This window comes from Fragaria vesca, linkage group LG1 (assembly GCF_000184155.1).
Source record: "Fragaria vesca subsp. vesca linkage group LG1, FraVesHawaii_1.0, whole genome shotgun sequence".
Classification (NCBI taxonomy): Eukaryota; Viridiplantae; Streptophyta; class Magnoliopsida; order Rosales; family Rosaceae; genus Fragaria; species Fragaria vesca.
The window spans coordinates 5,663,513-5,680,510 of record NC_020491.1 but is presented as its reverse complement, the minus strand read 5'-3'; the positions used below and the strand labels follow the sequence as shown (position 1 = coordinate 5,680,510).

The following is a 16,998-nucleotide window of genomic DNA, read 5'->3' as shown; positions in this document are numbered from 1 at the left end:
GTGTGGGCTTATTGTTGAGCATATCCATGCTTCTAGTCGCCTTGTAACCGGCATCATGAATAACTCGGTTCTCGATCTTCGTGTGTTAAAATGTTTTGGTGCACATCGTAATCCTCGCAAGGCTCCTAGATTGATTGAGGTTAATTGGCACCCTCCTCCTTTTGGTTGGGTCAAGGTCAATGCTAATGGTGCTTGGCGAAGTGGTTTAGGTGTTGGCGGTTATGGTGGTGTTTTCAGGCTTGATCAAAGGTGCTATATTGGAGTTTTTTTTTCTTCTCTTGATATTCCTAGCTCTATGGCACAGTGGCAGCGGAGGTAATGGCGGTAATTAAGGCGATTAAGCTTGCTTGGGTAAGAGATTGGAAATATGTTTGGTTAGAGGTGGATTCTCAAATTGTGTTCGACCTTCTTCGATCTCACATATAAGCTCCTTGGCAGCTTCGTGTGTTATGGAAGAATTGTCTACATCGGATTTCAATGATGCATTTTCGCTCATCTCATATATATTGGGAGGGAAATCAAGTAGCTGATGCTCTTGCAAGTTTTGGCTCTTCTTCTTCTTCTGGTGGTATGACTTGGTGGATACACTACCAGATTTTGCTTGTTCTTTTTATGATAGAGATAGGCCAGGACTTCCCAATTTCTGATTTCGCTAATGTTTGTTATTTTGTATGAGAGGCGTGGGAGTTTGTCCCTTTCTTATGTCCATCATCTTTAATCAATAAGAATAAACAACCTAGCTCTTAAAAAAAAAAGAATGACATATGTAATTGATATTGAATCGTATACTTATACAACGAGATCTCTATAGTTGTTCCTACAAGTCAGGAATCAATTACAATCTAGGATATCTAGCTATAAGTCAGTGATTACAAAAAAGAAGGCTAATATACAGTTAATTTATGCGGATAATCTATTTTAAATATGCATGTAGATTGATTTCCTAATACTCCCTCTCAAATTGGAGAGTGGATAACGATCCTGCATTCCCAACTTGCGAACCACAGGAACAAAGATTTCTTTCCCTAAAGGCTTCGTTAAGACATCTGCTAGCTGATGTGCAGAATTCACATATCTTGTAATCACAGAGTCATCTTGAATCTTATCTCTAATATAATGACAATCCATCTCGATGTGCCTAGTTCGCTCATGAAAAACTGGGTTGGCTGTAATACGTAAGGCAGCCTTGTTGTCACAACATAATAAAGCAGATTCATGATGCGGAAGTCTCAAGTCCCGTAATAAATATTGGAGCCATGACAACTCACAACAAGCTCCTGTCATTGCACGATATTCTGCCTCGGCATATGAAAGTTAAACTATTTTTTGTTGCTTCGGATCCAAGAAATCAATGAAGGGTTCAAGAAAGACACAATACCCCATAGTAGGCCACCTAGTAAGTGTACAACCTGCCCAATCAGAATCACAGTACGCTCTCAACCTAAAGTCACTATCTGATGAGAAGAACAAACCTTGACTAGGTGCACCTTTCAAATAACGAACAACTCGAATAGTTGCTTCCATATGTATTTTTCTAGGTTGATGCATGAACGTACTCAAGACATTACAGGATATGTGATGTCATGCCTCGAAACAGTCAAATATATTAGTCTCCCAACTAATCTCCTATAATGACCTAGATCCTTGAGTAAATTGTTTTTGTCTGACAACTTCATACATTTCTCCATAGGAGTATCAACAGGGGCTGCACCCAAAAACCCCGCATCTTTGATAATTTCTAGTGCATACTTACGCTGAGAGATAAAAATTCCATGTCTAGAAGCAGAAATTTCAATTCCTATAAAGTACTTTAAATCACCAAAATCTTTAAGGCGGAAACTGCTACGTAAAAACTTCTTAATCGTAATACTAACAGCAGCATTCCCAGGAATCGATATCATCAACATATATTAAGAAAGCAGTAAAGGACTTGCCTTGTTTCATGGTGAATAAAGAGTAGTCAGCCCGGGAATGTACAAAACCAGCTGAACTAATAGACTCTGAGAATTTGGAGAACCACTGGCGTGAAGCTTGTTTCAACCCATACAATGATTTATGCAAATGGCAGACCAAGTGCTCCTCCCCCTGTCTCTGAAGCCCTAGCGGCGAAGACATATAAATTTCTTCATTGAGGTCACCTGGAGGAAAGCGTTATTGACATCTAACTAGTGAAGCGACAAACCACGGAGTAGTAGTTAAGGCAAGTAGACAACAGACTCAAATGATCTTGGGAGTAGGGGATAAGGTGTCATGATAATCGACACCCTCTAATTTTGTGAAACCCTTGGCCACTAACCGCGGCTTCATACCATTCGATGGAGCGATCAGACTTGTGTTTTACTTTGTAGACCCAACGACAGCCAATGGGTGTTTTGCCGACAGGGAGAGAGGTGAGAGTCCAGGTGCCATTAGCCTGGAGTGCTGCTAACTTTGATTGCACTGCATTGCATCATTCCGGAATGGCAACAGCTTTGGAATAAGAGCTGGGTTTTGTGAAAGCACTGACTTAAGCAACAAAAGATCATACGCAGGCATATATCGATGATAAGAAACATAATTGGCCAATGGATAACGCGTACCTTTGGTCGGACCTGGCATGATAGAAGGCGATTAGTCAGAGCAAACGTTGGAGCAGATGTAATCATTAAGCTTAACTGGGGAGTCAGTCTGGCGGCTGGAGCGATGAAGAGCAGCGGGTTCGGGTTCGGGAGCAACTGTTTCTAAAGCAAGGGCAACAAGAAAAAGGATGGGCGATGGTGAAGACCAGTTCAGGGCCAGATGAGGAACCGAGTCTAGTGAGGATGCCTGCGCAGGAGAAGGGGACTTCAAGTCGAACGAATCGAAACAAGTGGGAGAAGGTGATGGCGAGACTGACGTAGCAGGAGAGGTGGTGGTTTTTGGCAATGCTAGGGGTTTAGGACGGCGGGAATATGTGCGAAGAATGGCCGGTTGAGGAGGAGGTGGCGGCGTAGAAGGAGGAGGAGAAGAGGAAGGCAAATCAGTGTTTGGGTTTGGAGAAGGAGGAGAAGATAGGGTGTATGCGTCAAAGATGTGGTCAGAGAGAGAAGATGTGGGATTGGTCAGCAAGGGAATTGCGCCTCATTCGTGGGCCAGTGGAGAAGTGATGTCGGGCTGAACAGAAGCCGTAATATGTGTTCATGAAACATCACATCCTGACTAGTAAAAATCTTTTTAGTCGATAAATCAAATAACTTAAAAGCTTTTTGACTAACCGATAAAGATGGAACATATGGCAAAGTGATCAAATTTATGAGAAAGGTGAACATTTATGGCATTAGTTAAACATCTAAACACTCGGAGATGAGAAAAAGAATGTGGTTTTAAATAAAGAAGTTGAGGCATGTAAACACAAGAATGTTGAAAACGACACCATTATCTTGAAAGAAAGAATTGTCACACCCTAATTTTTGAAGGATAATTTTCAAAAATTTGAGCATAATATATCTCAAAATCTTAAAATCCCAAAACTTGCTCAACAACTTCCAAACTAAACTCAAATGCTGGAAGTGTAAATGTCAATAAAACTCAACAACTGAGTTAAACGTTACATCTCCTTAATTACATTAACTTCAAAAGTCTAGTAAAATAAGGATGCTCACATGAGCTTAAAAACAAACTGCATAATATACAAATAAAATATACATCATCTAAAACCTAGCTACTAAGCCTCTGCCTCTGCCTCAACCCTGCTGATCATCACATGCAGGTCTAACTCTTACACCATGAATTACACCATGAATTGGTGCACCGGGTTGTAAACAACAAACCCAGCAAGCTAAAAAGCCCGTATGAGTAACTCCCAAAAATAACTCAATCCAACATTACATAAGATAAAACCGGTAATTCCTGTTTTAGAACTTAATTCAAGAATCGCCTCAAACAAAAAAATTCAAAAGAGAGTAAATTAGAAAACACAACAATTCCCAAAACAATCAAAATCATAAGTGGATCCTGCAAAAATGATAGTTCAGGAATTCCACTAAAAATCACACAAATAAGATTGAAGAATCTCATGCATTAAGCATAGTTCAGAAGATACTCAAAACAAGGAATTTAATTGAAAACAATTAAGAACAATGTTAAAACCACATAACCAATACTTTTACAAATATACATGTACCCATAAGTCCCAGATACCAATAAGGTATCTCTCATGACCTACAACAAACACATGTACTCATGAGTCCCAGATATTAATAAATACCTCTCATGACCTACAACAACAATTTATGTACCCATGAGTCTCAGATACCTTCAGGTACCTCCCATGACCTACACCGACAGACGGACTAGGGCTCTATTCCTAACCGTAACCAATCACCCGGCCAAAGTCTTGGAACCCAGTTTGACTGTCCAATATCAAATTACAAAATAATGATAGCATCATAACCGTAACCAATCACCCGATTAAAGGCTTGGAATCCCGGTTTGACTATTTAAACAATAAATCACAATAGAGTAGAATCATCATAACCATAACCAATCATCCGATTAAAGGCTTAGAACCCGGTTTGATTATCCAAACCACAAATCACAATATAATAAAATCATCATCAATCAACACAAGTGGCACATCATAAAAATTATATTCTTCTACATAGATATATTTATACGAACAAACATAGATATTCCCACAAGAATAATCCATCAATAGCCAAAAACATTATGATCACATGAACCTTAAAAATAATCATATAATAGGAAAACTTGTTTTAACTTACCTATGAGCCGTTGACGATCAAGCTCATATGTTTTAAAACAAACAAAAACATAATTTTTAAATTATAATCATCATAATCATCATCACTATCATCATTTTATCATCATAATCATAATCATCATCATAATCATCATCACCATCATCATCATTATAATCATTATCATCATAATCATTATCATCATCATAACCATCATCATAATCATCATCACAATAACCATAAATAATTGGTCCCAAAGTGAACCTCGGTGAGATGTTACTCACCTAAATATTCCCGCTGCGTCTTCAACACAACACAAGAGCCATGCCAAACACACTTCACAATCACCTATAATTACACAATTAATAACCTTAGTAACCAAGTACTATAGGATAACAAAACACCCTTAACTAACCCTTAGCCTAAGGGAGGACAACTTTCCAAGGTCATCATACTTAACGACTCAATAAAGCTACCTTTAATCCTCCAAACCTAAACTTAAACCTCACACAAGCCTAAGATAAAACTTAATATCCTAACATGCAAACCTTGCTCAAAACCTAGAATTTCCACCTCTCAACAAGCTCACAACAGCAAGAGCTAGCTAACCACAGAAAACTAAAGCCACAACACAGCCGGACGTGCTGCCACGCTCCACCACAGACGGGCGAGTGGGCCCCACGCGCCACCCCAAAACTTTTGAATTTGGGCAAACTCAAAACATGAAACTTGGAGATTGAAGCATGGTGAGCAACTTTAATACTTGAGGTTTCAACCAGTTCGGCCAGAATCGACCGGAAAACACCTCCAAAACACCAACATGGGTTCAAGCTTCAATCTGCAATTTAGGGGTTCAAAAACTCAATATCTTGCTTCAAACTATGCCTAGCCATAACCAGAAGGAAGAGAGGACCAAAACTCACCTAAGGTTGCCCCTCGTCACCGACGTACACGGCGATTCCAATCGGTGACACAACAGCGTTCTTCTCCGGCCAAGAGCTCAGTCTCTGGCTTGCAACGCCATGCCACACCAGCCCAGAATTGAAGGGGGTGTCCGTGTGAGTCGAACGGGACCAGCGAAGTCTCGATTGGTGGCCGAAAAAAGAAAAACTCCGGCAAGACCGTAGCAGCTCCTCCGCCTCGTGGCGGCGTCTAGGCGGCGCGACGAAAAGCGGCGCTACCCCAGGAATGCAAAAGGCGTCCGTGCGAACCCAACGGGACCGACAGCGGTCCAAACGGTGGCCGGATGGAAGAGAAACAATCCAGAGAAGTTTGAGTGCGAGAGGAGGGTCGGGAGAGAGGAGAGAGAAAGTGAGGCTACTAGGTTTCCAAAAATAAAACCCACCACTTTCTATTTATATACCTTCCAAAATCGGAAACTAACTTTCTCTAACCGTAACTTTTTCATACGATATTTGTTTTAAGCGTGCCGCATGTTTACGAACTCGTATCGTCAAACTCTACAACTTTCATGAAGAAAGTTTTTGCAAATAACTTACGAAAAATAAAGTCAACTTTTGGCCACTTAAAACAAACACCTTAAAATAAACTCCCGAAACTTCAACTTCGCATAAACCAATAATAATTTCCATAAATAATCCTTCACTAAATCCGGAAATAATACAAGGAAATTGATATGAAAATCTAGGGTATTACAAGAATGAATTGAGAGAACTTCGCCATCATTGTCACTGCGAAAAGTTTTAATGGGAGATTCAAATTGAGTGAGAGTGTAGCTAGAGAAGCGTTTTTAAAGTGGTTGTGCTTCATCTTTGTGTCGGATTAAAAAAATCCAAGTGAAATGTGTATAATCATCAACAATAAAGAGAAAATAATGCGCACCATAAAAAGAGGGATGTCGATAACGACCACAAATATCGCAATGAATAATCTCAAAAGTTCTTAAAGAAGAAATAGTATTGACACCAAAAGGTAAACGACTCTGCTTAGCCAATGGACACATAGGGCAAGCACTATTAGATTGAATGAAAAAATGTAAATAGATTTTGGCAATGAAACTTAGACAAGAAGATGAGACATGGCCTATAAGCGACTATGCTAGAGGTCGGTGGATAAGGTGGTGAGGTTGTAGGCTAGTCGGCTTGGCTTGTTGAGGAAGGGTTGGTTACAAGCTTCTCCGTTGCTAATTAATGCCGCCAGATAGTATAAATTGTCACATTGTTTACCCAAACCAATCGCCTTCCTCGTAGCCAGATCCTGCAAAATACACCAATAAGGGAAAAACATCACTGAACAATTCAGACCTTTTGTCAGATGACTAATTGACATTAAATCAACTTTAAATGTAGGCGCAGATAACACATCATGCATATAATAGGTGTTAATCAGAGGCAAGGATCCTTTCACAACAATATTCACTCTTTCCCCACTAGGCAATAATATTGGCGGTAACGAGCAATTATTATTCTTATGTAATAATTGAGAAGATTAAGTAATATGATCAGTCGCTCCGTTGTCAATAATCTAACTGTGGGAAGCAACTTTAGACAAACCTGGCTTTGTTACCGTATTAACTTTGGAGCTAGAGGCTTCACTTTGGTTGTTGATAATCACAAAAATTGCTTGAGTTGGGCTTCTGATAATGAAATTGCAGGTCTCCCTTCCTTTTTTCTATCACCTCAGATACTTGCCGAAGGAACACCTCGAAAGTTACTTGAATTTGTGCTAGACATCTGTTTCGCCTTAAGATGGTCTGGTACATATCCAATCAGTTTATAGCATGTTTGGAACCAATGATCCATTTCTCCAAAATTAATACTTAAGGCCTGCCTCTACCACGACCAAAAGAGCATACTTCTTATGACTCAAAAGAGCGTCCTTCTGGGCGAGAATTTTGTTGAGAATAAGAGTGATCAGATCGCTCAAATCTTCCTCTCTAGTTGAATTCGAATTGGGCTTGTTGTTGTTCCTTACTATCATAGCTGCACTAGAGTCTGATTCTAATGTGGTGTGTGAAACACTGAGAATGCGTTGTTTCTCTTCTTGAGATACGGCAGCATATGCTTGGTGGACAATTGGAAGAAGATTCATCAGAAGGATTTGCTTGCGAATTGCACTGTAAGTTTCATTGAACCCTATTAGGAATTGCATCAATCATTGTTGATCTGCTTGTGCCCCATGTATTGTGTCTGAATATGTGGCCAATTCATCCCATAAGTTTTCCAATTTTGTGTATTAGGTAGAGACAGAGAGTTGCTCTTGACGATGAGATAATGAGAAGCAATATCTCATTGTATTTCAAAGATGTAAAAAATGAAAGTACATGGATTTAGAACCGAAGTAATCGGAGAACGACCACATAACACAGTTCATAGGATTTCAACATGAAATCCATACAGACACGTGAAAGAAAGAAAAAGAAAAAAAAGCAAACGAAATCCAAACATACACCAACAATCCAACATAGCAAACTAGCCAAGATTCATATACGTACTTTGTATGTTTGAAATAAACCCAATGGCTAGCTCACACAAACTACGAGACACACAAAGGCCTAACGAAGAGGACCAACAACCCAACACAGACTCCAACAATACAAAAGATGCGACATTTGACGAGAACAAAGTGGTAACCTTTCCACCGTAGAGCAACCAAATAACCAAATTTGAACATATCGAAAGCCAAGGGAGAGACAAATGCTGACTTCGATGCTCAGACATAGCAAAAGAGACCCATAAGGCTAGAAACAGAGTTGAACTCCAAACGCATCTGCACACGACGATGGAAGAAAGCAAACATGAAGGAAATAGATGCAGCAACCCCTTTGGAAAGCCAAGATTGAGCATATAGACAACCTAATCAAGACACCAGATGTTGACCTAAATCAAACCAACATTAGAGATCACCAAAACCAAACCACTAATGTTGCCACCATCAACCATAGAAGCCGACAACACAGTCTTCCAATGACGTTGATCTAGAAGACACCCACCATCTTTGTCTTTGTCCACCACCAACAAGGTCAACCAACCCCTCCAGCAACCCTAAATCCACTCTTGTTGGAACTTTGTCGACCATGATGATTGGAAGAGAAAAGTATTTGGGTGCTGAGAAAGAAATAGGCACACTGAAAGAGTCTTTTTTTATCACTTATTTTAGTTTGCAATTTAGTTTTTTTTATTTTTCATATCCTTTTGAATCAAATAATCCATATATGGCGTATGTTTAATTTCAAAAATAAGAGAGAGCCTCCATCCTTTGCGTAGCGACTCTGTACTTAAAGCCCTTTCTAGGGTTTCCTTTAGCTGCGCGTTCCTCCTCCTAGTGGAGCGTTGATGTGAAGGTTCTGATGAAGGGCGTGTGGCGGTAAGGCTGCGGTGTGCTTCTGTCTCGATGGTGGCGCATCCTCAACCCGGCTCAACTACTCTTTTGGCGACGGGGGCTCAGCAAAGGGTCCACGACCATGTGAGACGGCGAGGACTTCTAGATTGGATCTTCATGTGGCGACTCTTAGGTGTCAAATCTGAGGCTGATTTGGTCTCCCTTCCACCGTGTGGCGGCTTTCATAATTTCATTGACCATATTGTGTGTTGAGGTGCAACGACGATGACTGTAGTTTGGAGGTTGAGGGTTTTAAAGAAGATGGACCTTCAGCTTGTTGGGTGGTGATGATACGATTCTAGTTTCGGTTTGCGTTGGGTGGCTTTAATTGCGGCTGATTGGTCTAAGAGACAGGTGTTGAGCGTCTGAATTAGTTGAGTTGTTCTATTCTTGGCTGAGTTTCAGTTGGTCTCTGCGTGTTGTCCCAAACAACAGTTGTCATGGCAGAAGGGCGCTTGCGGCCGTTTGATATCTGATGGAAGGGTGGCAGACGACAAGATTGGTATAAGTATAACCTCGTGTTGACATTTTGGAGAGGTAGGGCAGTGGGCTTGGGCCTTAAGCTTCGACGGAGTGACGTTGTTTAATGTTATCAGAGTTGACTTAATTCTGTCATAAAAATTATCCTGGTTGAACGTTAATTTTAAACCATCTTGGAGAAAAAGTGACTGCACATTTTCAGACCAAAAGAAATTATGTGACTGAAGGCACATGAACTTACATCGATTATGCTCCTTTAGATGATGTGTCAATGTCTTGCAATAGTACTTTAGACCTCTGAGAGCAAATCCACCCCCCGGGTCTTCGTTGGGAAGGCCTGGGTCATGGGCGAGACCTGGGTCGCCATGTGGCAATGATTTTGAGCTGCAGTTTCCACCTACGATTTTTGTTTCTGGGTCGCCATCCATGTGGCAGTGACTGTTTATTGAATTTTATATTAGTTATTTTTAATGTGAATAATGATTTTCTTTCATTAAGGGTTTAGGGTTTAGGGTTTGTGGGATCTAAAAGAGGTGATAGGTATTCCAAAAAAAATATTACCCTTACTAATTTTTTTTCCTATTATTTCATCTCATTAAATTTTTTTTCTTCAATTTTGCATGTCCCATTTATCCCCTTCATTTTGCATGTTTCTTAATTGGCTAGGACCCATTTGTGTTGCATGTCCTGACAAAAACATGTGCTGCACACAGCAGCCTTTGGTATAATTGAATGCCATTGATCTACTTCTTTAATTACAACCAACGGTCCAGATCAAATGACCGTTGGGTTTGAAATGGAAATCGACAGCAGCTGCTGACGCGTGGTCCAGCCGAAGAAAATAGTGTCTCGCCACGTGTTGCTGGGTTGCGTTCAAATCACAGGCGCGCGTCTCCTTGCTGCTCGTCACGCGAACGCGCCAGCCAGTGACACTCGTGTCCTTCACGTGAAGACACAGCGCGTTCTGCTTCTCCCCCCACGTGGTTGACGTCAGCCACGATCTCTGAGTTGGGCTGAACTGGAAACGAAGGCCAGGGTGATGAAAAATGGAGGCCTGGGTCATAGGTCTGACCCAGGTGAAGACCCAGGTCTGACCCAGGTCAAAAAAATTTAACGGGTGGACTTGGTTTTTTTTTTTTCTGGGTCTTCTTTTGAGGTGGCTTAAGGCCTGGGACTTGTTTTTAGGGCTGGGGTGGACTTCTGAGAGATATGTGACAATTGAAATGTGGCATTGTGAAGTACTATTTGTCAACCCCAGATTGATTTAAATTTTTCTAAGGTTTAGTCTTGTAATGATTCCATTGTTGATATTAGATTAAGGTAGTGTTTAAGGTAATGTAGCTAAATCAGTAGTGTAACTTAAATATAGCTACTTGTGTTTGTCTAAAAAGGCATAATTCTCTTCATGACTGAAACATGTCAGTAGGTAGTAGGTATTACCAAACAATTACCTAGTCAGAGGCTCAAAAGAGATCAAACTTCAAACTCAATTTTCCTGCCCACCATTAAGGCTATGGCGGCCTTCCTAATTTTGAAATTATTTTTTTATTGGCATAAAGTTTTTAACTTGAACTTGAAAATGTAAACAAAAGATTATAATCTTGTGTGGAAGAAAGAAATCTTGCGTAGAAGAAAGTAAAGACAATAATTCTGAATTTAGATTTAATTCATTAACTTGTTATGCGTTTGAAGAGAAACAAAATGAGAAATGAAAATTTTAAAACAATATGAATGTAGCGAGAAGTTTTTTCTAAGGGTCTTTTTTTACAAGTCGAAGTAGTCTCATTCTAAAAATTAGTAAGTGATTACGAGTAGAATTTAAGTTCCCTACTTGCGAAGGAAACTCTTACGCCGATGCTAGTAGACCAAAGACTTGGAATGTTTGGTTTTCCCAATTTATGGCATTACAAATGGATAACATGGTAGTGCCCTTAATAACAAGCTACTTCATGTTACGTCATGGAGAATTTTAATATCGACGTTTGACAGGTTCGGACCACATGGTGATGAGCATGAACAAATGTTAAGGTTTTGAAGAATAATACAATCTAGTTAAGGGGTAACAGAGATTCAGAAAATGGGCAGAGACATAATGATTCTGTTCTCTATGCTAGTGTCTGGTACATAAGTCTGCAGTAATGCTTGGAGCTATTTTAAATGTGACACTATTAATAGAAGTCCTAGTATATTTTAAGTCAGCAGCCACTTTTAGCAATTCGAGTTTGAGATGAGCACACAGAGGTAGAAAAATAATAAAGACATCTTTGCATATCCTTCTTCTAGAGAGTTATTGATGACGAGATCTAAGTTTTTAATTACTCCTTGAAGAAAGAAATAAATGTCCTTCTCATTTGCTGGAGAAAATATCATGTTTATGGTACTACTTCTCTCACGTACACCAATTATCATCTTTTAAGAAAAAATTAGGATAGGAAGGAGGAATGGCTGCTTAACAAGATGCGAAGCAGGGAAAGGGAGAAAGAGCAGGTGTCTACGGCTGGGGCATGGCGCTTTGGCCTATACCCAAAAAAGAAAACAGGATGGGTGATGACAGCGCCGGAGTTACAGTCAGTAGGTTTTGTCAGGACTCGATCGGAATTAGAGATGGAAGGGGGAATTCGGAGAAGGGAGGATGACATGGAAGTGGATAGCAGCTCGGAGATGGGGGAGCGAGATGGGCGCGGCGGTAAGAGACGGAGATTTGGGACCAACGGCGGAGCCCAACCGCCGGAGATGGATGTGGTAGTGGATGGAGTTACGCATGAGGAATCTTCTACGTTGATTACTTTCCAATCTCAGGGAGAAAAATCAGGACTGGAGCGTAATCCATGTGTGTTGGAAAAGGTAGGAGACGATGGGGATTTGGATCTCATTGGGTCTCGAGGAGAGACCAAAAAGAAGGAAGTTTCGAGAGTAATTCTTAAGGAAAGTGGTCGCTCAAATCTTGGAGAGTCTGATATGATAGTTGCTGGCGTGACTAGTGGAGGAGTTGATGGCGAGAATCGCCTAGTTTTAGGGTCGGACACTGGAATCAAGGATTTGGGACGGATTTTCAGAGAAAGTTTCAAAGCAGATATGGCGGGGAATATTTTTCAACTCAAGATGAATCCTACGAATGGGCTGCGTCTTAATTCCCTACTAGAAGGCCAGACCCAAGCAGTTGGGGCCCAAGAAAGTAAAAATAATTCTGAGAAACAGATTCCACAGAGGAGTGGTATTGTCGCAAACAGAGAGGAGGGCGAGGGGACGAAGATGAGTCTTAACAACAGCTCAAGGTGTGCTCAACATCTCTCCGTGATGGGTCCGGATTTGACCCATCACGAGAAATGAATGCTTTGTGCTGGAACTGCCAAGGGATTGGGAACTCTTGGACAGTTGACGCGCTCAAAGGGTTGGTAACCCTAAACTTCCCCAAACTGGTTTTCTTATCTGAAACAAGATGTACTGTAGCTGAGATGAATGATGTTCGAAGAGAGATTGGGTGGAGAAACGCGTTTAAAGTCAATTGTAAAGTTGTGCGACAAAAGCATGGAAAGCGAGTCAGCTGAGCAGGAGGTCTCTGCATTTTGTGGAATGATGATATCAAGTTGGAGTTGCAGTCTTATAGTGAGAGTCATATTGATGTGCTAGTCAGAGAAGATGAGGGTAATCAAGTGTGGAGATTCACTGGAGTGTACGGCCAACCTAGGGTGGAGAACAGATACTTAACGTGGGAGCTTCTCAAGAAACTTGGGAGTCAAGACAAAGGTCCTTGGTTGTTTGGAGGAGATTTTAATGAGATTCTTTGGGCTATGGAGAAGGAGGGAGGCCAAATTAGGGCTGAAAAACAGATGGATGGATTTAGAGAAGCTTTAAATGTATGCGATCTGAAGGACCTATACTTAATAGGGCCTTGCTTCACGTGGAGAATAGACATGGGGAGGAAATAAAAGAACGGTTGGACCGTTTTGTTGTGAATAGAACTTGGCTGCAGATGTTCCCGGCTTCAAAAGTCACTCACCTGCTTCCTAGTGAGTCTGATCATCTGCCAATTTTGATACATATACGAAGGAGCAGTGGCAGACGTAAGAAAAGAAAAAGGAAAAATAAATTTCGTTTTGAGGAGTTTTGGCTTCGGGAAAAAGATGTGAAAGATGTTGTTGAAGCTGGTTGGCTAAGTGGCACGGGGTCTAACCCATTTTCTTCAGTGTACAACAAGATTTCAAATACAAGAGAGATGTTGTTGAGTTGGAGTAGGACTCGTTTTGGGAATATCCAAGAGATGATAGAGGCAGTTAGAGAAAAGCTTGCAGAGTCCTATGATACAACTTTCTCTTCTCCTTGTTCAATGCAGCGGATGGGTTTAGAAAAAGTGCTACAAGAACTTCTCCATAAAGAGCAGACTTTCTGGCAACAACGTTCAAGGGTGCTGTGGCTAGCAGAGGGTGATCTCAACACAAAATTTTTTCATCAGAGGGCTTCGAACAGGAAAAAGAAAAATACCCTAAAAGGCTTATTTAATGAAGATGGGGTGTGGTGTAATGATGAGTGCGAAATGGAGGAGATTATTCTGAGATATTACAAGAAGTTGTTCACGTCATCAAACCCTCAACTGCGAGAGCAAGACCTGAGTTTTGTAACCGAGGTTATCTCTGAGGATGCTAACAGGCGGTTGAATGGCACCATCTCGGAAGAGGAGGTATTCAAAGCGTTAAAACATATGCATCCAAGTAAGGCTCCTAGCCCAGATGGTTTTTCCCCAGTATTTTATCAACAGTTTTGGAATGTTGCGGGCACTGACGTGGTTGCAGCAGTGAGGGAGTTCTTAAACTCCAAGGAACTTCTCCAAGAAATCAATTGTACGTGGGTTACACTAATTCCGAAGGTTAAGTCTCCGGAGTATGTCACTCAACTCAGACCTATCTCGTTGTGTAATGTTATCTACAAGCTTGGCTCTAAGGTTTTAGCTAATAGGATCAAGCCTTTATTGGACGATATCATTTCACAGCAGCAAAGTGCTTTTGTACCGGGCCGTCTCATCTCGGATAACTCTCTTCTTGCTTTTGAAGTTTCTCATTGCCTTAAACGTCGTCTGAGTGGTAAGGTGGGTCTTTGTGCTTTGAAGTTAGACATGAGTAAAGCTTATGATAGAGTAGAGTGGTGTTTCTTGGAGAAGGTTCTTGGCAAGCTGGGTTTTGGGGACATGTTTGTGAGGTGGATAATGCATTGTATAACAACAGTTTCTTATTCATTTCTTGTCAATGGAGAACCATGTGGTAAGCTGATTCCAACCAGAGGATTACGGCAGGGTGATGCAATCTCTCCTTATTTGTTTCTCCTGTGTGCGGAAGTTCTCTCCAGAATGATTAAGCAAGCTGAGACAAATGGTGAGATACAAGGGGTCAAAGTATGCACGGATGCTCCATCAATTAGTCATCTTTTCTTTGCCTTCATTTTTTCAAGGGCGGAGGAGAGAGATATGTTGTGCATGAAAGATATTTTTGTGACATATGAGACGATGTCGGGTCAACAGATCAACTATGAGAAGAGCAGCGTTTCATTTAGTAGAAACGTGCCTTTGTGGAAACAACATGATTTGGCAGCCGTGTTAGGGGTGCAAAGAGTAGAGAAGCATGAAAAGTATCTCGGTCTCCCTACCGAGCTCAGCTACTCTAAAGACGAAGCTTTCCGGTATTTGATCGATAGGGTAAGGAAACGTACTCAAGGTTGGAGAGATAAAACTCTTAGTGGGGCGGGTAAGGAGGTGTTGTTAAAAGCTGTTATCCAATCTATCCCTACTTATGTTATGAGTTGTTTCGAGTTGCCTAGACATCTCTGCAACGAAATGCACCAACTGATGGCAAGGTTTTGGTGGGGTGAGTTTGGGGACGAGAGGAAGATACACTGGATAACTTGGGATAAACTGTGTAGCTCTAAAAAGGAGGGTGGGCTTGGTTTCAAGGATATGCATGTTTTTAATAAAGCCCTCCTAGCAAAGCAAGGATGGAGGATGCTCTGTAGGCCTCAATCTCTGCTCGCGCAGGTATTAAAAATGAAATACTTTCCTACTTCAAGTCTGATCCAAGCTGAGGTGGGTAAAGGAATCTCCTATTCTTGGAGGAGCTTAATGAGAGGAAAAGAATTGCTGCAGCAGGGGTTGCGATTCCAAGTAGGGAATGGGGAGAATATTCATTTATGGGATGACCCCTGGTTACCACTCCCTTACACATTTAAACCCTTCTCTCTGCCAATGCATGGCTCTGAAGGAATGAGGGTTTGTGAGTTAATTGAGGAAGGCACTGGTGGATGGAATGAATGGTTACTAGAGGTAGCTTTTTACTCCAATGGAGAGTGAGATCATTTTAAAAATTCCACTGAGCGTTAAATGGGGGGTGAGGATCGTTTGGTATGGCACTTCGACAACAAAGGCTGTTATAATGTGAAGAGTGGGTATTTTGTGGGACGTTTGTTGGATGGTTTGAATCGGAAAGCTTCGGGTTCCGACTCAGAAGTGCAATGGTCGAGACTATGGTGTAAGCTGTGGCGTACTCAAGTACCTCCTAAGGTGCGTATGCATGCTTGGCGTTTGGTAAAGGGAACATTACCCTCTCGGGCTGCCTTGGTGAAAAAACAGGTTCAGCTCCCAGACGTCAACTGTGTGTTTTGCTCGACGAATGTGGAAGATAGTTTGCACCTGTTCAAGAATTGTGAGGCTCTCCAACCTTTTTGGCAACAAGGTATGGTACAAATACATCCGCGTACTCATCCTTCTATAAGTGTTGAGGTCTGGTTCTGGGATATGGTGGAGATGTTGAGTGGTGAAAAGCTAGAGGGTTTCTTGATGGCTTTATGGGTGATCTGGGTTGAGAGAAATAATATGGTATGGAGAGGACAGTTCTATAATATTGCCAACATGATGGATTGGTCCTCTTCTCTTTTGCTGGAGTACAAGCATTGTCATCAACGTAGTGTGGGCACGAGGAAGAAAAATAAGTCAAAATGGACGTGTCCCCCTAGTGGAAGACTTAGAGTCAATATAGATGGAAGTTTGCGCATGAAGAGGGTAGAGGTGGTGTGGGAGGAGTGATCAGAGACCATAAAGGTGCATGTGTAGCGTCTCTTGCCCGGCCTTTCCCAAATGCTACGTCTGCTATCCATATGGAAGTTGAGGCCCTTAGAGCAGGTTTGTTGGTTTGTGTTCAACAAGGGTGGCTAGATGTTGAGGTTGAAAGTGACTGTATGAACTTGGTACAAGCAATGCAGACTGATGGTGAAGACTTCTCTATGGTTGGAAGGATCATTGAGGATTGCCAAAGGTATGTGAGTGCGTTTAATTTTTCAGCTTCAACATGTTTGTCGTGAAGCAAATAGTGTGGCGAATAGACTTGCCCACTTTGCTAGATGCAATAGCTATGATGATTTTTGTTTAGATGAGACACCTGCTATTATTCAGGATGTTCTCTATGAGGATCTTTGTAAT

General features: G+C 41.3%; 1 protein-coding gene across 1 annotated transcript; it reads left to right on the top strand.

Annotated features, from left to right (window-relative positions):
- The first annotated feature begins 15,903 nt into the window (after nt 1-15,903).
- LOC101293045 lies at nt 15,904-16,605 on the top strand. Its single transcript, XM_004288883.1, has one exon. The coding sequence runs from the start codon at nt 15,904-15,906 to the stop codon at nt 16,603-16,605; it is 702 nt and encodes a 233-aa protein (XP_004288931.1).
- Nucleotides 16,606-16,998: the final 393 nt, after the last annotated feature.